The 25622-nt window shown below is 55.4% G+C and overlaps 2 protein-coding genes and 1 gene segment (V, D, J or C); 1 reads left to right on the forward strand and 2 right to left on the reverse strand.

Moving 5' to 3' along the window:
• Positions 1 to 25622, forward strand: part of LOC142821246 (uncharacterized) — a 161449-nt gene that overhangs the window by 17988 nt on the left and 117839 nt on the right. The gene's annotated exons all lie outside the window — the stretch shown is intronic.
• Positions 6912 to 7522, reverse strand: LOC142821241 (Ig heavy chain V region 3-like). The segment is given in 2 exon segments: positions 6912 to 7327; positions 7418 to 7522. Coding segments are annotated over 2 exon segments (462 nt in total).
• LOC142821242 (olfactory receptor 10A7-like) lies at positions 10388 to 11329 on the reverse strand. Its single transcript, XM_075912086.1, has one exon. The coding sequence runs from the start codon at positions 11327 to 11329 to the stop codon at positions 10388 to 10390; it is 942 nt and encodes a 313-aa protein (XP_075768201.1).

Consider the following 25622-nt stretch of genomic DNA (forward strand, 5'->3'; position numbering starts at 1 on the left):
CTGTCTCTTAAGTGTTCCTATTGCACACCATTTTGTAATAGAATAAAAAAGTAAAAATTAAGAATCTGATTACATGTAAGTTACACAATTATTTGGGCATTCATTTAGTTGGTAGCTGTACTTATTGTATTATCCTTGTTAGTAAATAGAAGCACCATATTTGGCATAAAGGTTATATTTAGTTGTAAATCAATGGCTGTGTCTTCATTGGCACCCCTTTCCGGAAAAGGGATGCTAATGAGACACTTCGGAATTGCAAATCCGCAGGGGATTTAAATATCCCCCACGGCATTTGCATTTACATGGCTGCCACTTTCTTCCGACTCGGGGTTATGCCGGAGAAAAGCGCCAGTCTAGACGCGATTCTCCGGAAAATAAACCCTTTTCCGGAAGATCCCTTATTTCTACTTTCAAGGCTTCACCTGACACTTTCGGACAGTGGGAGGCAGGAGCAGCTCCTCACAGTGCCTGTGTGATAGAGGTCTATAAAATCATGAGTGGTGTGGAGAGGGTGGATAAAGAAAAAATATTCATTAGTTTCCATAATATAAGGACTAGAGGACACCAGATGAAATTAATGGGCAGCAGGTTTAAAACTAATAAGCGAAGATTCTTCTTCCCACAGCACATAGTCAACCTGTGGAACTCCTTGCTACAGGAGGCTGTGAAGGCTAGGACTATAACAGAGTTTAAAGAGAAGTTAGATAAATTCATGGAGGTTACAGGCTATTAGCAAGGGGGTAGGAATGGTGTCCCTGGCCTCTGTGTGTCAGAGGCTAGAGATGAATGGCAAGGGATAAATCATTTGTTCATTGTCTTCTGTCCACCCCCTCTGGGGCACCTGGTGCTGGCCACTGTCGGCAGACAGGCTCCTGGGCTAGATGGACCTTTGGTCTGACCCAGTGCGGCTGTTCTTATGTGTTTCCTCACATTGGATTGAGGGGCTGCTGATTCTCACATGATGGGGGGAAGGACAGTTATCCCTGGTGCCCATCCTCAGAGCGGCCAGGCAGCACCGGACAGTGGCTCAGTGGCCGGGAGGAGCCGTGTCTCAGGGCATCACCTTTCCCTGCTTGTAAAATTCCCTCTTCGCCCTGAATAGCGGACACCAGGACACCAGGAAATGCCTTGAGCCCTGCGGTCGCTGGTCCTGCTGCCCCCTCGCCTCTGCTTCTCCCTTTGGCACAGCCTGGCTCCGAGAGGAAGTCAGCAGCTCCCGCTCTGAGCAGCGCCATGCGCTATGGAAAGGCAGGTGGAGAGAGGGTCTGTCCTGTGTTACTGACTCATGGAGAAACCCCCAAGCTCTCGCTAGCATTTGTGGGGGGGGGGAAAGAAGGGGTACTTCAAAATGGCAGCACCCCAGAACTGTTTGGCACTGCCCCTTTGTGCCATGGTGTGACGGCGCGTTGGGGGTTCCCCGTCTCCTGCACCCCGAAATGGCACAAACAGACTGCACCAGCCGGTGGAATAGAGGAAGTTTATTGCCTCTCCAGGATACAGCATAGCACAGATGTAGTCTGGTCACAGAGCTGGGCTAGGATGCCTCAGGCCCCCTTGAGTTGGGAGGAGACTGGGCCCCTAAACTCCAGCTCCTCTCCCTAGGCTGTCTCCTCCATCCTCACAGACAGCCAGCAACCAACTCACTCACTTCCAGCCCTGCCCCCCAGCCAGGGCAGCATCCACCTTCCTTTGATCCTCTCCATGGGGGGTGTCTGGCCACTGGTTCAACAAGTTTGGCATTACCTTGGCCTAGTGAGGTTTTCCCTGCTGGGTCTTGCTCCAGACAGCAGAGGTCACCACATCCCAGCAAGTACCCCCACTACGTCACAGTTCTCCCCCCTCCGGGTATGTCTACACTACCCCGCTAGTTCGAACTAGCGGGGTAATGTATGCATACCGCACTTGCTAATGAAGCCCGGGATTTGAATTTCCCGGGCTTCATTAGCATAAGCGGGGAGCGGCCATTTTTAAATCCCCGCTGCTTCGAACCCCGTGTAGCGCGGCTACACGGGGCTCGAACTAGGTAGTTCGGACTAGGGTGCCTATTCCGAACTACCGGTACACCTCGTTTCACGAGGAGTACCGGTAGTTCGGAATAGGACCCTAGTCCGAACTACCTAGTTCGAGCCCCGTGTAGCCGCGCTACACGGGGTTCGAAGCAGCGGGGATTTAAAAATGGCGGCTCCCCGCTTATGCTAATGAAGCCCGGGAAATTCAAATCCCGGGCTTCATTAGCAAGTGCGGTATGCATACATTACCCCGCTAGTTCGAACTAGCGGGGTAGTGTAGACATACCCTCCGAGAGCGAACTGAGCAGGGTCACTCCGCTCGTGACCTGGGGAAGTTCGGGCCCCTCGCTACGGGACAGCGCGTCGGCGATGATGTTGGCGCTCCCCTTGACGTGGATCACTTCCATGTCGTAGTCCTGCAGGAGCAGGCTCCACCGCAGCAGCTTGGCGTTCGTCCCTTTCATCTGGTGTAGCCAGGTCAGGGGGCAGTGGTCGGTGAACACCGTGAAACGCCGGCCAAACAGGTACGGCTGCAGCTTTTGCAGGGCCCACACCATGGCCAGGCATTCCCTCTCTACGGTCGCGTAGCTCCGCTCCCGGGGCAGCAGCTTCCTACTCAGGTACACGATGGGGTGACGTTCCCCTTTCTCGTCCGCCTGCATCAGCACCGCCCCCAGCCCAGTGTCCGAGGCGTCAGTAAACACGATAAAGGGCTTGTCGAAGTCTGGGTTTACCAACACTGGAGCCTTGGCCAGGGCTCCCTTCAGTGCACAGAGAGCCCTCTGGCACTGCTCCGTCCAGACCACCCTGTCGGGCCTCCCCTTCCTGCACAGCTCTGTGATCGGGGCAGCGATGGAGCTGAAGTTGGGCACAAACCTCCGGTAGTACCCCGCCATCCCAATGAAAGCCTGGACCTGCTTCTTGGTCTGGGGCACAGGCCAGTCCCGGATGGCCTCCACTTTGGCCGGCTCTGGCTTCAAGCAGCCGCTCCCCACCTTATGGCCCAGGTAGGACACTTCGGCCATTCCAACCTTGCACTTCCCAGCCTTTACGGTCAGCCCAGCCTCCCTCAGCCGATCCAGTACCTGGCTGACCTGGGCCACGTGGTCCTCCCAGGACTGGCTGAAGACGCAGATGTCATCGATGTACGCTAGGGCACAGTTCTCCATTCCCCTCAGCAGCTGGTCCACCAGGCGCTGGAAGGTGGCCGGCGCCCCTTTGAGGCCAAAGGGTAGGACCAGGAACTCATAGAGCCCCAGTGGCGTGATGAAAGCCGATTTCAGTCTGGCCTCCTGGTCTAGCGGCACCTGCCAGTAGCCCTTGGTGAGGTCCAGGGTGGTGAGATAGCGAGCTCCCCCCAGCTTGTCCAGGAGCTCGTCGGGCCTTGGCATCGGGTAGGCGTCGGACACCGTGATGGCGTTGAGCTTCCGGTAGTCCACGCAGAACCGGATCGACCCGTCCTTCTTGGGAACCAGCACCACGGGAGAGGCCCAGGGGCTGGAGGATGGCTGGATCACCCCCAGGGCCAACATGTCCTGGACCTCTCTCTCCAGGTCCTGGGCTGTTTTCCCTGTGACCCTGAATGGGGAGCAGTGCACCGGGGGGTGAGTGCCCATCTGCACCCGGTGGACAGCCAGGTTGGTGAGACCCGGCTTGTTGGAGAACAGCTGCTGGTGGGAGCGCAGCACCTCCCGGATCTCGGCCTGCTGGGCCGGGGTGAGCTGGTCCGAGAGGGAAATTGACTCCAGCGAAGAGTCCTCTCCGGTCCCAGGGAACAGTCCCACCAGGGGATCCTCCCCCTGCTCCTCCCAGGGCTTACACACGGCCAGCACCAAGTTCTCCCTGTCCCAGTACGGCTTCATCATGTTAACATGATATACCCGCTGGCCGCGCGTCCGGCCCGTCAGCTCCACCACGTAGTTCACCTCGTTCAGCTGCTTAACCACCTTGAAGGGGCCGTCCCAGGCGGCTTGCAGCTTGTTCTTCCGCACGGGGATCAAGACCATCACCTGGTCCCCGGTAGCGTAGGCGCGGGCCCGTGCATTGCGGTCGTACCAGACCTTCTGCTTCCTCTGGGCCCTGCTCAGGTTCTCTCTGGCCAGGCCCATGAGCTCGGCAAGTCTTTCCCGGAATGTCAGGACGTATTCCACGACCGGCTCACCCTCCGGGGAGACCTTCCCCTCCCACTCGTCTTTCAATAAGTCCAGGGGGCCCCTCACTCGCCTCCCATATAACAGCTCGAACGGCGAGAACCCCGTGGACTCCTGGGGCACTTCCCTGTACGCAAACAGCAGGTGGGGTAGGTACTTGTCCCAGTCCTGCGGGTGTTTGTGCATAAAGGTCCGTAGCATCTGCTTCAGAGTCCCATTGAACCTCTCCACCAACCCGTTGGTCTGGGGGTGATACGCCGAGGCCCAGGTGTGTTGCACCCCACTCTTCTCCCACAAGCACCGGAGCAGGGCCGACATGAAGTTGGATCCCTGGTCCGTGAGAACCTCCTGGGGAAACCCCACTCTGCTGAAAATGGCAGGGCCACGGCCTCGGGGTAGCGGGTGGCGAAGTCCACCACCACCAGGATGTATTTCTTCCCTGTCCGGGTCGCTCTGTTCAAGGGCCCCACAATATCCATCGCCACCTTCTGGAAAGGCTCCTCTATGATGGGCAGGGGTCTCAATGCAGCTTTCTTCCTGTCTTGGGCCTTCCCCACTCGTTGGCAGGAGTCGCAGGACCGGCAGTACCGCTGGACAGCTGCAAACATCCCCGGCCAATAGAAGTTTTGGAGCAGCCTCAGCCGCGTGCGCCGGATCCCCTGGTGTCCCGAGAACGGGATGTCATGGGCCAGGTGTAGCAGCTTGCGGCGATACCTTTGGGGAACCACCAGCTGCCGCTGGAGCCCCCACTTGCCTACCGTCCCGGGGGAAAGCCATTCCCGGTACAGAAATCCCCTCTCCCACCGGAACTTCTCCTGGCAATCTCCTCCTAGGGGTTGAGCGGCACCCAGGTCAGCCCGGTCCCTCAGGGCCTGCAAGGAGGGATCCGCTCGCACCTCCGCCTGGAATTCAGCGGCTGGGGCTGGGACAGGGCCGTGGTTCCCCCCACTGCCTAGGTCCAACTCTAGGTCTGCTGGGACGGGGCCCTGAGCCCCCTGTTGGGGAACCTCCTCGAGTTCCGGGCCGCAAGCCCCTCGCTTGCTCTGGCTACGGGTGGTGACCAGCGTCCTGTGGGGTCTGTCTGGCCACTCCTCTAGGTCACTCCCCATTAGCATGTCGGTGGGAAAGTGCGGGTGCACCCCCACTTCCTTGGGGCCCTCCTTGGCCTCCCATTTCAGATGCACCCTGGCTACGGGTACCTCAAAGGGGGTGCCGCCTATGCCCCTCAGTGTCAGCTGAGTGTCGGGTAGCATACGGTCTGGGGCCACTATGTCGGGCCGGGCCAGCGTCACCTCCGCCCCCGTGTCCCAGAACCCGTCACCTTCCTGCCATCCACCTCCAGGGGTACGAGGCAGTCCCTCCGTAGGGGCCGCCCCGCCCCCACCCGGTGCACGGATAAATCTGTCTCCCGAGGGTCAGACCTCCCAGGGGAGGTGCACTGAGCATCCTTCCCCCCTCCCCGAGTGGAGGTTTGCCGGCCAGCCCCTGCCACTGGGGCAGCCGGCCCTTCCTCCCGCCCCAGCCAGTTAACCCTGGAACGTCCCAGGTCATGGGACCTGTTCTTGCGCCTGGTGCATTGAGCCCTCTTGTGGCCTCGTTGCCCACAGCGATGGCAAGTTAGGTTCTGTGGGCCCATTCGGGTCGGCTCTGCCCGGGCTCTGGCTGGTTTTCTGGGGTATCGATGACTGGTCCTGGTCCCTGGGGCTCGCCTCGGAGGTGTCTCTCTCCGTTGCTCCGCCGAGAACCGGTCTCTGCGCGATTCTCTCTCTCTTCGGGACTCCCGTTCACACCCGGACTGGCTCTCCGTGAACTCATCCGCAGCTGGATCTCCAGTCGCCGCAGCTCCGCTGGGCTAGCCCCTGCCCTAGATGGGCTACGGCTTGCAGGCCTCCCGGGAGACGCTGTCTCATCTCTCCGGTGGGCTCCAGCGCTCCTCCCCCTCTCTGAGCCTGACACACTCTCAGGGGGGGTCTGGCTGCTTCCCCTGGGGACAAGATCCTGGCCCCGTGGCTGGTCATTCTCTTCCAGCTGGGTAATCAGCTGGGCCTTGGTTGCTTTCCGCACAGGCAAGCCCCTCTCTCTGCACAGCCCCACCAGCTCTGCCTTCAAGAGTCGGGCGTAGGCCATCTTCCCGCTGGTCCCCTTGGTGCAGACTCACCAGTCTAGTGCTGCAGCGCCCCACGATTCCCAGGAACCGCTTCGCTCTGTCTCCAGCACGCCTGGCTCCAGGGCTCTTGCTTCTACTGCGCCTTGTCGCTTGCCGCTGGGAGCTTCATCCACGGGGTGCAGTGCATCCCACTTCTAACACCAGTGTGACGGCGTGTTGGGGGTTCCCCGTCTCCTGCACCCCGAAATGGCACAAACAGACTGCACCAGCCAGTGGAATAGAGGACGTTTATTGCCTCTCCAGGATACAGCATAGCACAGATGTAGTCTGGTCACAGAGCTGGGCTAGGATGCCTCAGGCCCCATTGAGTTGGGGGGAGACTGGGCCCCTAAACTCCAGCTCCTCTCCCTAGGCTGTCTCCTCCATCCTCACAGACAGCCAGCAACCAACTCCCTCCCTTCCAGCCCTGCCCCCCAGCCAGGGCAGCATTCACCTTCCTTTGTTCCTCTCCATGGGGGGTGTCTGGCCACTGGTTCAACAAGTTTGGCATTACCTTGGCCTAGTGAGGTTTTCCCTGCTGGGTCTTGCTCCAGACAGCAGAGGTCACCACATCCCAGCAAGTACCCCCACTACGTCACACCTGCTTCACCCAGCAGCCGAGCCCCGACAGGCTACAGTCAATTCGCTGCGAGGCGGCTGCGGGTTCTGCAGCCTGGGTTTTTGTAGGAGCGTCAATAGGTTTTGTGTCGCTGTGTCTCTCGCACAGTAATAGCGGGCGGTGTCCTCGGGCTTCAGGCCGGTCATTTGCAGGTGCAGCAGGTTGTTGGGGTTGTCCCTGGAGATGGTGAATCGGCCTTTCACGGCATCAAGGTACCGTATATCACCCCCGCTGCCACTGATATCAGCGAGCCACTCCAGCCCCTTCCCCGGGGCCTGCCGGATCCAGCTCATCCAGGGGCTACTGAAGGTGAAGCCGGAGGCTTTGCAGGAGAGGCGCAGAGAGTCTCCGGGCTTCTTCACATCCCCTCCGGACTCCACCAACTGCACCTGGGACCAGGCACCTGGGAACAAAGGCGCGACAGAAGCATTAATATCAAACATGCAAAACAAAATCTCCGTCCCTCTCTCCAGCGTATTTAGCTAGAAAATACCTGGCAAAGCTGCCACCACGAACACTAAATAGACCCAAAATTTCATGTTCCCAGTTGCTGGGGGGCAGAGCTGGCAGGTAACTGCACAGACACCGGGGGCTGCGGGGTGTCTCTCCGGGTGCAGCCTAGGCAGAGAGAGATCATTTTAAGCAGGCGTCTGTCACCGCTATTTGCATATTCCCCGCCTTATCAGAGACACAAACGCCTTCCCTGAACGAGCCGAGTCACTGCCATGGACTCTCCGGCAGGAGTCTCCGTCCCCCTCCCGGTGTGTTTGTGCAGCGCCTGGCACAGCGCGGGGGATCCCGATGGGCTCTCACAGCTCTGGGGAGACACCGAGAAATGACGTCACGTAGCTCGTCATGAATGTCTAGGGTTTCCTGGGGATCGGCTGTGGTGAAGGGAAATATTTTCCCAGGCGTTAGTGGTTTCGGCTCACTGGGGGGGGGGGGATCCGTGTTTGTTGGGAGCCCGGAGGCGCGAACATTTCCCCTCTCGGGTCAGGTTCGGCGGGATCTGCAGCTCCAGGCCTGGGGGCTCAGGGCGGTTCAGTGCGATTCTTCCTCCTTTACGCCGCTTGGGACACGCGAGCCCCAGTTCGCACCGTGTCTGTAACTCCCCCCCGATCGCTTCCCGCTGCGCTCGGTGAGTTCGACGCGGTGAGTGGCCCAAGCCGCTGGCCCATTTCTGGCCGCTCACCCGGACTGGGATACGCAGCCGCAGCGAGGCACCTGCTTTGTCCCCGTCACACTCCCCCTCACTTGGGAACCCACATTTCTACCCCGGCCCCTTCTCTGCGACGCTCCCCAACACCTGCCCCGTGCGGACCGTGACTCACCAGCGCCCCCTGCCAGAGAATTTCTCCTCCGCAGCCTCAGGCGGGTTTTTGTCCGGGCGCAGGTAGGAATCAGCGATCAGTCTTCAGGAGTGAGGGGTCAGCGAGTCTGGGACTGTCCCTGCTCCCCCCCCCTTCGAACCCCAGTCAGTGTCTGCTCAGCCAGGCCCTGGGAGCAATGGCCCCGGCTCACACGCCGGGCGGTATCAGCCCGGGGAAGGGCGGTGTCTGACGGCGCTTTGCTGCCAGAAGCGTTTTCCAACCCACGTGGCATTTCTGCTCCTGAAATCACTAGTTCCTCCTCCCTTGGGACTGGAATCTCCGCGGGGGACGTGGTGGGACGGGGCAGCGGGGCAGCGCCTGGCTCCCTCGGGCACCTTTGAGATTCCAGACCTAAGTCACTCGGGGAAATCCAACGTTCTCCTCCTCCCTGAGCCCCCTAGATACCAAGGGGCGGAATCAATCCCGGAGCCAGGCCCGATATGGGACGGAGCCTCCCCCGTTCCCTGCCCGGCTCGGCTCCCCCGGAATTCTGCAGGCCCCGAGCGCACCTGGAACCGACATTTGGCAGGAAACGTTCCCCGGGCACCGACCCGGACACAGAGACGTGCCCCTGCCCGTCGATTGCAAAGTATCTGGCAAGCGGGGCGGGCCACTTGCTAATTCCCTGTTGGGTTCATTCCTCCTGACGCACCTGCCATTGGCCGCTGCCGGCAAACAGGACTGTGGGCTAGAAGGACCTCGGGTCTGACCCATCGTGGTCACTCCTATGGTTGCAGCTCTGGGCAGGGGATGGCGTTCCACTCACTTGTCGGAGAAATGATAAAGGAACTCCTAGATACATCAACAGCTCAGGGGCCAGTGTATCGGCCTTATAGGCCGAGAGTTGTGAGTTTAAAGCCTCGGGGACAGCGTCTACTTTTAAGTGCACCTAGATCCGTAGTGTGCAACACGCTCATCACTAATCTCTCTTTGGCTGCTTGAGTGTGGCTAGGTCGCAAGTTCAGAATTCGCTGGACACCGCGGATCTAGACGGTGCTTGGTCCTGCCGTGAGGGCAGAGGACTGGGCTTGAGGATCTTTGCAGGGCCCTTCCAGTTCCAGTGTTCGAGTCTATGGGTCCCGCTCCAACCTGGCGAGGCGAACACCTCCCGCGGCAGAGGGATGCTGGACTGGCGGCTGCTCCTCCCTGGGGCTGGTAACGCCAGACCGGTTCTCCGCGCGGTTAGTTTCAGTCCAGCCTTTCCTAGGCTCCCTCTCGCTGTGTGTATCCGGCGAAGCGATACAGGGCGGTGTCTGCGGGTATCAAGGACACTGCCGCACGGTCACTGCTGCCCCCAGGCGGCTCAAGGCGGAGGTGCAGGCTGGGTTCTTGTAGAATCTCTACTAGGTTCTGTGTCGCTGTGTGTGCGGAACAGTAATAGCGGGAGTTGTCCACCGCTTTCCCTAACCCAGCCCGTGCTGCAGCTATTCCATTTTCACCTACGCAACCCGCTGGGCGAGAATCTTAGAACCCTTAACTGAGTACTGGGCACAGATGTAGTTGCCTCATCTCAAAAATGATCTCTCGGCATTAGGAAAGGTAAAGAAAAGGGCAACACAACTGAGGAGGGGTTTGGAATTGGTCCCATGTGAGGAGAGATTAAAAAGACTAGGACTTTTCATCTTAGAAAAGAGGAGACTAAGGGGAAATATGATAGAGGTTTCTAAAATCATGACTGCTGTGGAAAAAGCAAATAAAGAAAAGTTATTTACTTATTCCCTAAATATAAGAACTAGGGGTCACCAAATGAAATCAATAGGCAGCAGATTAAAACAAAGAAAAGTTTTTCTTCCTTCAGCACACAGTCAACCTCTGGAACTCCTTGCTAGAGGATGTGGTGAAGTCTAGGACTTGAATAGGGTTCAAAAAAGAGCTAGCGAGATTCATGGAGGTTAGGTCTATGAATGTCTATTAGCCAGAATGGGTAGGAATGGTGTCCCTAGTCGCTGTTTGTCTGGAAATGGGTGAGACGGGAGGGATCAGTGAGGATTACCTTTTGTGTACTCTCCCTCTGGGGCACCTGCTACTGGCTACTGTTGGCAGACAGGATACTGGGCTAGATGGACATTTGGTCTGATCCAAAGTGGGTGTTCTTACGTTCTTAATTCTCTGCAAGCTTTGCACAGGGCCTCTTGGACCTCTCTGTTTCTCAGGGCATAGATGAGTGGATTGACCAGGGGCGTCAGGACGGTGTAGGAGACAGAGAGAACTTTCTTGAAGTCGCTCAGGAGGTCGGTGGTTGGGAACATGTAGGCAATCAGGAGCGCTCCATAGTAAATGCTCACCACGATGAGGTGGGAGGAGCAGGTGGAAAAGGCCTTTTGCCTCCCAATCGTAGCGCGGATTCTGAGGATGGTTCTGAGGATGCAGATGTAGGACCCCAAGGTGAGCACGAAGGGGACGAGTAAGACAATCAAGGCGACTGTGAACGCCAAAGTGTCCACCAGGACAGGGTCATTGCAGGAGAGTTTTACAAGGGGAATAAGGTCACAAAAGAAATGGTCGATATCGTTGGGGCCACAGAAAGTTAACTGGGACATTGGCACTGTGGTTATACTACAAGCAAGCAAGCCGCCTATCCAAGATCCCATGGCAAGCTGGAGGCAAGACCTGCCATTCATCCGGGCTGCGTAGTGCAGTGGGCTGCATATGGCTAGATACCGGTCGTAGGACATCACTGTTAGGAGGACGCATTCTGAGGCTCCCAGAGCACCAAAGAAGTAAAATTGTGTGAGACACCCAGTGAAGGAAATTGTCCAGTCCCCAGACAGGAGCCCGGCCAGCAGCTGGAGCAGGAGGGCGGAGCTGTAACAGATCTCCAAGCAGGACAAGTTGCTCAGGAAGAAGTACATGGGGGTGTGGAGGTGTCGATCAGTCACAACCAACACTATGACAACAACGTTTCCAGCCATGGTCACCAGGTAGATCACGAGAAAGAACAGGAAGAGAGGAACCTGCAGGCCAGGAAGATCCCCGAATCCCAGGAGGAGAAATTCTGTGACAGACGTTTGGTTTCCTTGTTCCTGGCTTGCCATGGGGTGTGTCTGTGGGACAGAAACAGGGTCACTGGGAGCAATAACTAACATTCATTGCAATATGGCAGCCTGTGGCGCTGGACTTGGACAGGGGGTACAGACTCCCTGGCAGATGTGACAGACGCTGGTTCAGACAGTCACTCCGGTCACTGCCTGGTGGCTAAAAGCTGAAGGAGGGAGGGGGAGCTGGGCCAGGAGGGAATATTTGACAGGGAGCTCCAGCAGAGAAACCAACCAAGCAAACAGGCCTGGGACTTGTAAGAGCCGGGTGAGGAGCTTCCCTTTGGCCTGGCCCCCGGTTCTCCTCCTCATCCGGTCCTTGGATCTCTCGCAAAGCCTTGGTGTGACTCAGCTCTGGGGGACTCATGGACACATGCAAATAAGGCCAAAGAGGGTGGGGGAGAGTCAGGAGTGCTGCTCAATCTTGCATAACTTGTACAGGACAGCGAGACCAGGGCACTTGGACCAGAAACAACCTGGTCCTAGTGCATCCCATTTTTATAAGAACAATTCCAGAGACATCCGGAAAACTATTAATTAAGCACTTTTGCAATATTTTGGCCCAGCAAAATGTATCCTAAATATTGACATAATAGGTATCGTACACGATATGCAGTTGATTGGTAGATATGACTAGAATCACCAAGTCTCGCTTTGCTATAAATTGGGTTTAGTAAGGAGAATGATGGGAGGGAAGAAGCAGGAATGACCCACAGGTTTTGCTTTTGATGTAACTAGAAATACTGGAGCCCTTCCCCATACCCAGCATTCAAAGGAACCAAAACCTCCTGCCTGTTACTGTAGGTAGCATACGGATGAAGTACAACCAAACTAGGCTTAATTATTGTATGTTCATCTGCACCTTGAATGTGCAAGCGGGTGTGGTTGTCCTATCCCAAAAAATCTACACTAATATGGAAAAGGTGCCGACAGGGCAATAAAACACGAGGGGCTTGGAAACAGTTTCAAAAGCGGGGAGAAGAAAAACATCGAAATTGTGCAGTTCTGGATGGTCTGTGAAATCATGAATGATCATCTCCTGCAGGGGTGGGCACTAAAACTGGGCCATTTCACCAGGGTCAGCCCCTGCTGGGCTGCCGCCGCCATGTTTACCTGCACCTCCCCTGGTCCTGGAGATCGCAGCTCCCAATGGCCAGAAACGGCGATCCGTGGCCAAGGGATGCTGTGCTCCCCGTACCTGAGGCGGTGCAGGTAGATATGGTGGGGCGGGGCCTACAGGGGTTAACCCCCAGAGACCGAACCCAGCCACAGGCCAGTATTTGCCCACCTCTGCCCCAGAAACACATCCAGCCTTGATTTAAATCTCAGCAGAGAAGGAGAATCCCGCACAGGACTGGGCGGGTTATTCAGATGGTTCACTCCCCTCACTATCAACACGGAACAATATTTTTCAGCATTTCAAGGCTGGCAAACCTTTCCATGAAAATATATTGAGAATCCCACCATGGTAGATGTAAAGAATAAAATATTTTATCAGTGACAAAAAGAAACGTGTTTAATACAACCACTATGTGTGACCTCAGAGACTCTGAAGCTTTTAATGATTCCAAATTTATTCTTGTGACGGCGCGTTGGGGGTTCCCCGTCTCCTGCACCCCGAAATGGCACAAACAGACTGTACCAGCCAGTGGAATTGAGGGTGGTTTATTGCTCCTCCAGCACAGCGCAGCACAGATGTAATCTGGTTACAGGAACTGGGCTAGGATGCCTCAGGCCCCCTTGAGATGGGGGAGACTGGGCCCCTAAAACTCCAGCTCCTCTCCCTAGGCTGTCTCGTCCATCCTCCCAGACAGCCACCAACCAACTAACCTCACTTCCAGCCCTGCCCCCCAGCCAAGGCAGCATTCCACCTTCCTTTGTTCCTCTCCATGGGGGGTGTCTGGCCACTGGTTTGCATAGTGACTCATCCTGTTTTGCTGGGTCGTGGTACCCACGGCAGCCAGTGGGGGATCCCCCAGAGCCAGCAGCATAGAAACCAGCCAGGTACCCCCACTACGTCACAGTTCTCCCCCCTCCGAGAGCGAACTGAGCAGGGTCACTCCGCTCGTGACCTAGGGAAGTTCGGGTCCTCTGCGTGGGAACCCGCCCTGGGGACATGGGTGCTCCCCTTGACTCGGGCCGGCCGTGGCGAGGCCCCACATGAATTGGCTTCCCTCTGTCCACTCGCCGCCCCGCTCCAGGGCGACTGGCACAGGCCTGTCCTCGGGGGTCACACCCACCCTTCCGCTGGCCTTGATCTCTGGCCAGGGTCTCTCGGGCTGGGGCCATGAGCCCAGCGAGCCTTCTCTGGACAGCCAGGGCGGCTTCCACCCCCGATGCTCCATCCAGGGAGGACTTCCCCTCCCATAACTCTCTCAGCAAGCCCAGAGGGTCCTCTATCTGGGGTAGAGACCCCCAAGCCGCTTTCCTCCTGTCTTGGGCCTTCCCGCCCCTCTGGCAGGAGTCACAGGACCGGCAGTACCGCTGCACGGCTGTAAAGATTCCCGGCCAATAGAAGTGCTGGAGCAGCTTCAGCCGGGTGCTCCGGATCCCCCGGTGGCCCCCAACGGGGACATCGTGGGCCAAATACAGCAGCTTGAGGCGATACCTTCGGGGGACGACCAGCTGCCGCTGGACCCCCCATGCCCTCACCTTCCTGGGGGGGAGCCACTCATGGAACAGGAGCCCACGCTCCCGCAGGAATCTCTCCTGGCCACCTCTCCCCCGGGGCTGAGCTGCATGGAGGCCAGCCTGGTCCCTCAGCCTCTGCAAGGAGGGGTCTGCCTGCACCTCAGCCTGGAATTCAGCTGCTGAGGCAGGGATCGGGACCTGTCCCCCACCTCTGCCTAGGTCCGGAGTCCCAGCCTGGCTGGACCCCGTGTCCACTGGGATGGGACCCTGAGGATGCTGCCAGGAGTCCTTCCCTGGACCCACGTTGTCAGCCCCCCGCTGGCTCTGGCTCCGGGTAGTGACTAGAGCCTGCTGGGATTCATGGGGCCACTCCTCTAGGTCATTCCCCATCAGCACCTCGGTGGGCAAGTGCGGGTGCACCCCCACTTCCTTGAGGCCTTCCTTCGCCCCCCATTTCAGATGCACCCTGGCTACAGGCACCTTAAACGGGGACCCGTCTATGCCCTTCAGGGTCAGCTGCGCGTGGGGCAGTATCCGCTCCGGGGCCACTATGTCGGATCGGGCCAGAGTCACCTCTGCCCCCGTGTCCCAGAAGCCCGTCACCTTCCTACCATCCACCTCCAGGGGTAAGAGGCACTCGCTCCGCAGGGGCCGTCCTGCCCCCACCCGGTACACGGAGAAATCCGCCTCCTGAGAATCAGACCTCCCAGGGGGGGTGCACTGAGCATCCTTCCCCTCTCTCTGAGCTGAGGTTTGCCTGCCAGCCCCTGCCTCTGGGGCAGCCTGCCCTTCCTCCCGCCCCAGCCAGTTAACCCTGGAAAGTCCCCGGTCCTGGGACCTGGTGCACTGAGCCCTCTTGTGGCCTTTTTGCCCACAGCGATGGCAAGTTAGGCTTTGGGCTGTCTCTGTCCAGGCCCTGGCTGGTTCTCTGGGGCGCAGACGACCTGTTCCTTGGTCTCGCCCCGTAGTTGACTCCCTCCGTCGCTCAGCCGAGATCCGATCTCTGCGCGGTTCCCTCTCTCTCCGGGACTCCCGTTCACCCCCGGACCGGCTCTCCGTGAACTCATCCGCCAGTCTCCCGGCCTCCTGGGGGTTCTCTGGTCTCCGGTCCTTGAGCCACAGCCTCAGTTTGGGTGGGCACGCTTCATAGAACTGCTCCATCATGACCAGCTTGAGCAGCTCCTCTGCGGTCTGGGCTCCGGCTCCAGACACCCACTTGCGGCAGTATTGCGCCAGGCGGGAGACCAGATCCACATAGGTCTCCCGTGGCCCTTTCTGTACCCCCCGGAACTTCTTCCTGTACATCTCGGGGGTCAGCCCGAACTTGTGCAGCAGGGCCTCCTTGACTCGGTTGTAATCCCCGGGCTGTAGGTCCTCCAGCTGACTGAGCACTCCGGCCGCCTCCTGGCTCAGTGCGGGGATGAGCTCCTGCAGCCAGTCAGCTGGGGGAACCCGTTGCAGTCCACAGGCCCTCTCAAAGGCACTGAGGAACCCGTCTATGTCACCCATGTCCTTCAATTGGGCCACCACGAGCCTCTCCAAGCGTCTGGCAGTCCTGGGACCCTGGGGCCCATCCGCACTTGGCGCAGCCGGTGCCCCGCCGGTTCTCCGCTCTGCCATGGCCAGCTCATGCTGCCGCTGCCTCTCTCGATCTTGGCGCTCCTTCTCTCGGTCCTGGCGGTCCTTCTCTCGGTCCTCTACTTCCAATTCCCTGATCCGCAGCTGGATCTCCAGGCGCCGCAGCTCCGCTGGGCTGGCCCCTGCCCTAGATGGGCTACTTGCAGGCCTCCCGGGAGACGCTGTCTCATCTCTCCGGTGGGTTCCAGTGCTCCTCCCCCTCTCTGAGCCTGACACACTCTCAGGGGGGGTCTGGCTGCTTCCCCTGGGGACAAGATCCTGGCCCTGTGGCTGGTCATTCTCTTCTAGCTGAGCAATCAGCTGGGCCTTGGTTGCTTTCTGCACAGGCAAGCCCCTCTCTCTGCACAGCCCCACCAGCTCTGCCTTCAAGAGTTGGGCGTAGGCCATCTGCCCGCTGGGCCCCTCGGTGCAGACTCACCAGTCTAGTGCTGCAGCGCCCCACGATTCCCAGGAACCGCTTCGCTCTGTCTCCAGCACGCCTGGCTCCAGGGCTCTTGCTTCTACTGCGCCTTGTCGCTTGCCGCTGGAAGCTCCATCCACGGGATGCAGTGCATCCCGCTCCTGACACCAGTGTGACGGCGCGTTGGGGGTTCCCCGTCTCCTGCACCCCGAAATGGCACAAACAGACTGTACCAGCCAGTGGAATTGAGGGTGGTTTATTGCTCCTCCAGCACAGCGCAGCACAGATGTAATCTGGTTACAGGAACTGGGCTAGGATGCCTCAGGCCCCCTTGAGATGGGGGAGACTGGGCCCCTAAAACTCCAGCTCCTCTCCCTAGGCTGTCTCGTCCATCCTCCCAGACAGCCACCAACCAACTAACCTCACTTCCAGCCCTGCCCCCCAGCCAAGGCAGCATTCCACCTTCCTTTGTTCCTCTCCATGGGGGGTGTCTGGCCACTGGTTTGCATAGTGACTCATCCTGTTTTGCTGGGTCGTGGTACCCACGGCAGCCAGTGGGGGATCCCCCAGAGCCAGCAGCATAGAAACCAGCCAGGTACCCCCACTACGTCACAATTCTAAAAGATGTACTTTCATTGTATCAGGAAAACACAATGTGTAAAGATATCAGTGCCCTACAGCTACCCCTCTCGGACAGCCTTTCATTTTTCTGCCCCCAAATTAGTTGCCAAATAAAGATCGAATCTTCTCTCAGCATCACATAAACCATACCATTCACAACTCAACCCACAACTTGGATTTTAAATAGAGGATATCTTCAGGAAAGACATCCAGACTCAATGTAAACAGTTCATGTGACGGCATATTTACCACCTCTCTCATCCAACCCTAACCCTAACTCAATTGTTAACAACTCTCACTCTTTAAAACATGCACCTTACCTCTTGTTTCAATGTGTCTAACTTCAGTTTCCAGCCAGGGGATTTTTTTTCTGCTAGATGAAGCAGTTTTGAACTCTCAGAAATCTGTTCCCCGCAAAGTCTTCTCTCCGCCTGTTCTTAAATAATCTGTTTGGATTGAACTTCACTGCTACATTTTTTCCTCCGCCTTTCTGTGTTCCTTGCTAGATTCTTTTTCTATATCTCTTTAATTGAGCAACAACATCAACACAGCAGCCAAAGTGCCACTTACGTGTGCCTTGTAGTGACAGACTCAAGGAACTCAATCCATTCCGAAATGTCTTGGTTGCTCGGACGTAGCACCTACATCAGGAGTAAATTGGCTCTTCTAACAGAGACATTCAAAAATGCCGCACTGAATGGTGGTTGAAAGAAGACAAATTCACACTAGACATAAGATGCACGTTTTAACATTGAAGATAATTAACACTTTACCGAGGATTGTGATAGATTCCTCATAATGGACTGCTTTTAAATTAAAAGTGGATTTTTTTCTAAAAGTTCTGCTGTAGGAGTTTTTTTCCAGTGAAGTGTTACACAGGATTTCAGCCTAGAGATCAAAACGGTCCCTTCTTGTCCATGAAATTGTGAGCCATGGAACATCAAAGCGTAGGAATAGGTTTGCATAGTTATACAGATCTCACCTTTTCAGACTGGCTGTGATTCAGATGCTGTAATCACAAATTAAGTAAATGCCTCTCTTATTTTCCAAATTACTCTCTGTCAGTCTTTGTTGCTCTACCTATCATGTTGCCTCTGCCCATCTGGGAAATAAACTTTGCCTGCATCCGTTCTATAAATACGTTTTTTAAAGTGGGATGGTTTCATCTGGGCTCTGCCAATACCAGTGGGAAATTACAAATGGAAAAAGTTTCCTAGGACTTGTTGAGCTATGTAAACAAATTGAACAGAAAAATGGTCATCTTCTTTAAGGATCACATTTTCAAAAAAAATTAAAGAAATTATGTACAAACCTCCCATGGAATTCAGATGCTCAAATCCCATAGGAACCTTTGGAAATCCCACTCTGTAATTTTAAAACAGACGTCGGTGATTAATTCATTTTTTAAATTTCTCACTTTTTGATTTTTTTTTCATTATTTTCCCCCCATCAAAGTTTGGAAGGATGTTCTGAAAACACACTGGAAAATATTTCCCTTCAACAGTCACCAATGCGTTATCCATTTTGCAAGCACTTCTATGGATTGCATTCTTAAACACACAAACTGTAGGAGTTGTAGCAAATGAGTGTGTGTCAGGGTACCTGTGTGAATGAAGGTGTTCAGTGACCTCACAAGTGAAAAACATATTTGAGGTTGAAATTAATTTTCCTTCCTGAAAGCAAAAGTAAAAAAAAAAAAACTTGCAAAACTCTTCTTAGATCAAATTCACCCCTGAAATGCATTGCTTCAAGTTTTACTGTTTTGAGAAACAACAGTCAGTTTCACACATACTGAATAGGAAATGACTCAAAAGTAATGGACCACAAGCCAAATATGAGCCAGCACTGTTACATGGCAAACATGATTCTGCGATGCATGAACATAAGTGTTGTGAGCAAGACACAAGAAGTCATTCTTCCGCTCTACACTGCACTGAGACAAATTGTTCTCCTTGGCCTCTGATGATAGGACAAGAAGCAATGGGCTTAAACTGCAGCAAGGAAGGTTTAGGTTGGACATTAGTAAAAATGTCTTAATTGTCAGATTGGTTAAACACTGGAATAAGTTGCCTAGGGAGGCTGTGGAATCCCCATCCCTGGAGATATTTAAGAGCAGGTTAGACAGACACGTGTCAGGGACTGTCTAGAATGTACTGGGTCCTGCTGGGAGGGCAGGAGACTGGACTCAGATGACCTCTCGAGGTCCCTTCCAGTGCTAGAGTTCTATGAAGAAGGGGTTGGTGAGAGGACAGTGGAACAGCCTGGGACAAGACTCTCCCAACATGTAAACTGGTGTTTAATTAGGAACTGAACTATTTTTCTGCATCGGGGAAGCAAAAGAGACAATTAGCCAAGGCACATGGAAGGCAAGTGCCTTTATGCAAGTCCCACTGGGCATTGTTAGCTCCAAAGCTCAGGAGACAAAACCAGTCAGCGGGGGAAAGGCTGGCGCTGGGCAGTCATGAAAAGTGTGAAGACATCAGAGGATACAAACTTCAGGACACGCTGAGTGGGGTCCCAGTGGGCCAGGCTGGGATTGTTCTGCTGGGGCAAATGGCGAAGAAGGGGGCAGACAGTCCCCCAAATTGTGAGTCTGATATTTAGATTGTTCAAACTGGGGAGCAAAAAGCTTCTGCGGGACTTTGCTGGTACCCAGGAGCCAGAAACACAGTTCCCTTAAATCAGTGCTGACCAACCAGTCCATGGGGATCTACCAGTAGATCCTGGAGCCTCTGACAGGGGATCCCGACTGGTTTGGCCAGGAAGCTGTCAAGTGCTGGCACTAACATTACTCTTCCACCCACTGTGTGCTGCTCCTGCCCTCTGCCCTGGAGTGCTCCCTTGGGAGCCTCCTGCTTGCTGGGCAGGTGTGGGAGGGGGAAGAGGAAAGGAGCTGATGTCAGGGTGTCCCTCCTCCCCTCACTCTGTGTGGGTTCAGGAGAAGGGGATGGAGGGAGCTTGGCAATGCAAATCTCTGCCACGCTCACAGTCTGTGTGTCTCTGTCATTTCTCTCTCTCACACACACAGACACACACACAGACACTGCCCTTCCCTCTCGTCTCTGGTCCCATCATGTATGCGGGGGGGGGGGGCGGGAGGGGCGAGGGGAGGTTACCACTTTCACTGCTTGCAAAGTGGGTTAGTTTGGGGTTTGACTGGGCTGTGCAGACATCACTTTCATTTCTCTGGGTTGTGTAAATGTGATTCTTGGAGCAGTGAGCTCTAAAATGCCGAACCTGCCACGTCTGGAGTCATTATCCCCGTGGTAACTGCTGCTCCTGGGTTTGGCTGGCATGTCCCTGCAGCCCCTGCGAGGCAGAGCAGGGGGTGTCCACATGCCGTCCTTGCCTGCAGACACCACACCTGCCCCTCCCATTGACCAATACCAGGGAACTGTCTGTAGATGAGGGGCAGCACATCAAACCGTGAGGCCACTGCAGTACGTAGCAGCTGCTCTCAGGAGCACTGTGGGGCCAGCGTGGGTGAAGATCAAGCTCCAGGCCCTGTGCTCTGTGTGAATGCTCCAGCCCTTGCACAGCCCAGCACCCCTCCATAACGTCAGGGGGTCCCTTATCCTGCCTCCTAGAGCAGGGGCCAGCTGGTGAGGGCTCCCCAGCCACTCCCAGGCTGTGTCTACACTTGCTACAAACACACCCTCACTGCCAGGTGCTTTTGTGCAAGAGCATCCATGGCGTGTGTGTGCTCTCAGGGCGTCCTTAGGATCCATGGTGCCCTAGGTGGGATTGTTAAACTGGTGCCCCTAGGCCTGACTTGCTCTTCCACCCCCTTCCCTCACACTGTGCTGCAGGCAGAGCATTCGGCTCTCTCTAGGACCCAGCCCTGCTGTTACATGCCCCACTGCTTCCCGTCACAGGCATGCGCAGCACATCTCATTAGGCTGTGCACCCAGAGAATGTTTTACATGTTCTCTTTGACCCCCATTAGCCAGGCCCCTGACCCCTGTTAACCACGCCCCTGGCCCCCATTAGCCTCTGCAGGCAACACTCTGGGGGCAAGATGGGCACGTGACCAAAAGTAACTGCTGCTCCTGGACGTGGCTGGCAAGTCCCTGCAGCCCCTGAGAGGCAGAGCAGGGAGTCGCCACACGCTGTCCTTGCCTGCGGACTCCGCTCCTGCAGCTCCCATTGATCAATATCAGGGAGCTGTGGCATCAGTGTCTGTAGCCCAGGGGCAGCACCTCAAACCATGGAGCCACTGCTGTAATTGCCAGCTGCTGTGAGGAGGGCTGTGGGACCAGGGCAGGCGTGAGTCTGACCTGGCTCTGCTGCTCCATCCCTGGGCCAGCTGTCCCCAGCCATTCCCAGGCTATGTCTACACTGGTGGGTTCTTGCACAAGAACACGTCCACACTGCCATGTGCTTTTGAGGAAGAACATCCTTGGCAGTGTGGATGCTCACTTGTGCAAGAAAACTCTCGTGGCCATTTTAGCCATGGGGATTTCTCGCACAAGAAACCCCTGCCACGTGTCCGCACAGCCCTCTTGCACAAGAGCTTTTACACTTGTTAGAACAGAGTGTAGCTCTTGTGCAAGAAGCCCTCTCTTCCCACACTTTAAGCTATGTCTAAACTGGTGGGTTCTTGCGAAAGAAGAGCCGTTCTTCTGCAGTGTCCACGCTGTCCACCCACTGTTGTGCAAGAAGATTTACACTACGGCTTGGTAAAAGATGACCTCTTGCACAAGAGCTATGCTCTTTTCTTACAAGTGTAAGTTTTCTTGTGCAAGAAGGCAGTGTGGTTGCACAGCAGGGGTTTTCTTGCACAAGAAAGCCCTATGGCTATAATGGCCTTTCAGAGCTTTCTTCTGCAAGGGTATGTCTACACTAGCCTCCTAGTTTGAACTAGGGAGTCTAATGTAGGCATTCTAAGTTGCAAATGAAGCCAGGGATTTAAATATCCCAGGCTTGATTTGCATCTTCCCGTCTGGTCGTCATTTTTCAATCCCCCTAGTCCGAATTAACTACCCACGATTACACACGGCAGTGAAACATTAACTTGAACTAAGTCCTTAGTTCGAGTTAACTGTTACACTTCATGGAATGAGGTCATCCATGTCCAGCCCCTGACAATAGAGGCTAGAGACAACATCCCTGCCTATTCTGTATAATAGCCAATGATGGACCAATCCTCCATGAATTTATGTAGCTCTTTTTTTCAACCCTGTTAAAGTCCTGAGCTTCACACCATCCTCTGGCAAGGAGTTCCACAAGTTGACTGTGCCTTGCATGCAGAAAAACTTCTCTTTGCTTGTTTTAAACCTGCTGCCTATTAATGTCATTTGATGGCCCCTAGTTCAAGTGCAAAAAATTATTTGGGAGTTAGTTCCCCAGCGCGTTACAGCCCAGTGGCCAATACCAGGGTGACAGAACAGGAGCTGCAGACTCGGTCTGGCAGATCCAACTTCCCCGCAAGAAACTTCGACAGAGCTGGGCGAACAGGGCCAGGGCCACAGGTTTCTTTTCTCACTTCTCAGGCAGGCTCCTGAGCTCAGGCCCCGCTCGGGCGCTGTGCTGAGGTGTGCCAGGAAAAACTCCCCTTTCCTACAGATCATGGGAAGCTAGTTGTATTCCTCAGCCATTAACCATTCAGCTGCAGAGTTGCCACTTGACTTCGAAGTGACTCATGGACACTGACACTGTCACAGCCAATTCTTGCCCGGTCACAGCCCCTTGGGGTTTTGGAACCAAGAGCATAAAGCAGGGACAGAAACCACCTGGGGACATCACTGACCTCCAGCGAGGTACAGAGACCCCCAAAGCAGCACAGTCACTAGCGAGCAACCAGCCGGCCTGTCAAAGCGCTGCTGTGTCGGACATGGCTCCATTCGCCACCTCTGGTGACAGGCTCTAATGACCATTTATACCCCGTTCTCATCTGCCTTTAGTGGCTGAATGTGGATGATGTAGCCTAGAAGTTTCCTGTCCCTTCCCAGCTCAGTATCAGCGTCTGTGGGGGACATTTTCACACACACTTCAGTGAATCTCAAAAGGAGTTGGTTGAATTTCAGCGAGGCAGAGACTGCTCAGCCCTAGCGATGAAGCCCCTTTGAAAATGGGATCCAGGCTCCCCAGTCACTTAGATGTTCATTAAAATGACACCTGAACTGAGCTGTTACAGACGCTGACAGGACAGGGACCTGGGTGTTTCTTTCTAAGGGCATCTGGAGGTTTCCAGACGGGGGAAGCTCAGCGAACCATGCTTAGATTGTCAAACCTGCTTAAGGGAATTGGATGAGAACTTTGTGCCTAAACCACTTAGGCAGCTCTGACAAACTCAGCCATACATCGTGTTTCTGGAAATCGGGTGTCATTTCTTGAGAGCCAGCGCAGCCTTCGCCCGCCACAGAGGGATTTGCTTTAGGGTTCAAAGTTTCTCTCCTCTCTGGGATTTTGCCTTTGAGACTAGAAGTTTGCACCTGCCGGTATCATCCAGAAACAGACCAAACACCAACCTCCCTCGCCGGTGACGTTCCCCGTGGGACTGGTACCTGGGGAGGCGGCCCCTGACCGCACCAGGCTATACAGCTCAGCGGAGAAGATTTTCCACAATTGCCGTAGGGCTGAGGCGTGGGGCGCTTCACCCGGAGAGGGCGAAGGAGCCTCGGTCGCTGCTCTGGGCTCTGACGTTCCAGTGACCGGGCCCGGGGCTCAGGCTCACGCGCCGGGCAGAGCAGATGGACGGAGGAACCTGCCTCTGGCCCTGAGACGCTGCGTGCGGAGGTGGGAGCCGGGATCCCGTTGCTGCCCGACCTGCCTTGGAGGTAAATCAGCCGTTTCCTCCCTGCTCCCTGGCGCTCCAGGGTTGTGAAGCAACGTGGGTTTGGTAGGACACTAGTGGAGGCGGGGTGGATGGGGCTATGGGCGCTGGTCTCTAACAGTTCCCCGCTCCCAAAGGCGAGGATTTCAGATCACCAAAGAGCTTTCAGCTCACAATTTCCCTCGCTCCCATCACCCTGGTATCTGGGCTCCGCACTCTCTGGAACGTGTCTCTCCTGCCCCATCCCCCTGAGGTGCTACGAGACCAGTGTGGCAGATGGGCACACGGCGTGTAGAGGGACCGATCTCTGGAGGAGTTTGGGCAGCTACTGGTGTGAAATCAATGGGTGCATGGTATCTCCCCCACTCTGGCATTGAGCCCCATTCTGAGACAGTGATGGAGCCTTGCTAATGGGCCCAGTGAATCCTAGAGAGAGCTGGGAGCAAAGCTGGGGCGGGATTCATAGAATCATAGGAGACTATAAATGAAAGGGACCTAGAGAGGTCATCGAATCCAGTCCCCTGCCCTCATGGCAGGACCCAGTACCGTCTAGACCACCCCTGAGAGACATTTATCTAACCTGCTCTTAAAGAACCCCAAAGATGGAGATTCCACAACCTTCCTAGGCAAGATACTGCAGTGTTTAAGCACCTTGATAGTTAGGGAGTTTTTCCTAATGTCCACCCTAAACCTCCCTTGTCCAGTTTAAGCCTGTTCTTCTTGTCCTATCCTCACAGACCAAGGAGAATTTTTTTTCTCCCTCCTCCCTGTGAAATTCTTTTGGATAGCTGAAAACTGCTCTCAAGACCCCTCTCAGTCTTCACCTTTCCAAGCTAAAGAAGCCCAATTCTTTGAGTCTTCCCTCATAGCTCCTGTTGTCTAGACCTTTCATCATTCTTGTTGCTCTTCTCTTGACCCTCTCCAATTTCTTCACATCTTTCTTGAAATGTGGTGCCCAGAACTGGACACAATTCTCCAACTGAGGCCTCACCAGCGCAGAGTAGAGCAGAAGAATGAGCTCTCTGTCTTGCTTGCAACACTCCTGTTAATACCTCCCAGAATCATGTTTGCTTTTTCTGCAACAGCATCACACTGTTGACTCATATTTAGCTTGTGGTCCATTATGACCCCTAGATGGCTTTTTGCAGGCCTCCTTCCTAGACAGTCGTTTCCCATTCTGAATCTGTGAAATGGATTATTTCATCCCAAGTGGAATACATTTCATTTGTCCTTATTAAACTTCATCCTATTTACCTCAGACCATTTCTCCAGTTCATCCAAATCATTTTGAATTATGACCCTATCCTCTAAAGCAGTTTCAACCCCTCCCAGTTTCATAGCATCTGGCGGGGAGGTAAAACACTGACAAGAGAAATGCCAGCCCCTGACCCACGCAGTCTCCCTCCTTGCCCCTCCCAAAGGGGTGGGACACAGACCCTGACTCACCCCCCCCCCCAATGGAACATGATTTCTAGGAGGTGCCATCGGGGTGTGCACGGTGGGTGTCTCTGTGTCTGTGGAGGAGAAGGGTGGAGTGGGAAGGGGGTTGGTAATGGGGGAATGGGGCACTGGAAATAGGGGAATGAGGAACAGAGACCCAGGCAGGGCTCTGCATGATTGGAGCCTGGGTACAGAGCAGAGGGACAGGGGAGCCCATTGGTGTGTGTGTCTGGGGGTTACAAGAAGGGGTCTGTTGGGTGAATAGCTGTAGTTGGGGAGAGGGAAACTGTTGGCCCACAGAGATGCACCCGACAGGTGGGCATGGCGTGGGAATCCACCTGCTTGGACACTGGCCCCAAAACAAGTCTCACTATCTGCACTTCAGACTGTGCCCTGCTGCTTTCTGCCTAAAGGGGCAGAACCAGGGTGAAGGGAAGCCCCTCACACCAGCCCTTATGGGTCCCAGGACCGCTTGCTTGGTTTATTTCTCTGCTGGAGCGTCCTGTGAAATATCCCCTCCTGGCTGATCTCCCCAGTGGAACGGCCCCTCCCTCATTCAGCTTTTAGCCACCAGGCAGTGATGGGAGTGACTGTCTGATCTGGTGTCTGGCACATCTGTCAGGGGGTCTGTATTCCCTGTCTGAGCCCAAGGCCACAGGATTTGAGTGCCTGGTGCCAGCTTTCAAGACGCTCCACAGGGTGCAGAAACACGGTCTGTTTCACCTGGGCTCTGCTCAGAAATCGAGAGACGGCGATTCCCTTCCCCACCCTCCATTCCCCACTTCGCT

This window comes from Pelodiscus sinensis, chromosome 30, assembly GCF_049634645.1.
Source record: "Pelodiscus sinensis isolate JC-2024 chromosome 30, ASM4963464v1, whole genome shotgun sequence".
Lineage (NCBI taxonomy): Eukaryota > Metazoa > Chordata > Testudines > Trionychidae > Pelodiscus > Pelodiscus sinensis.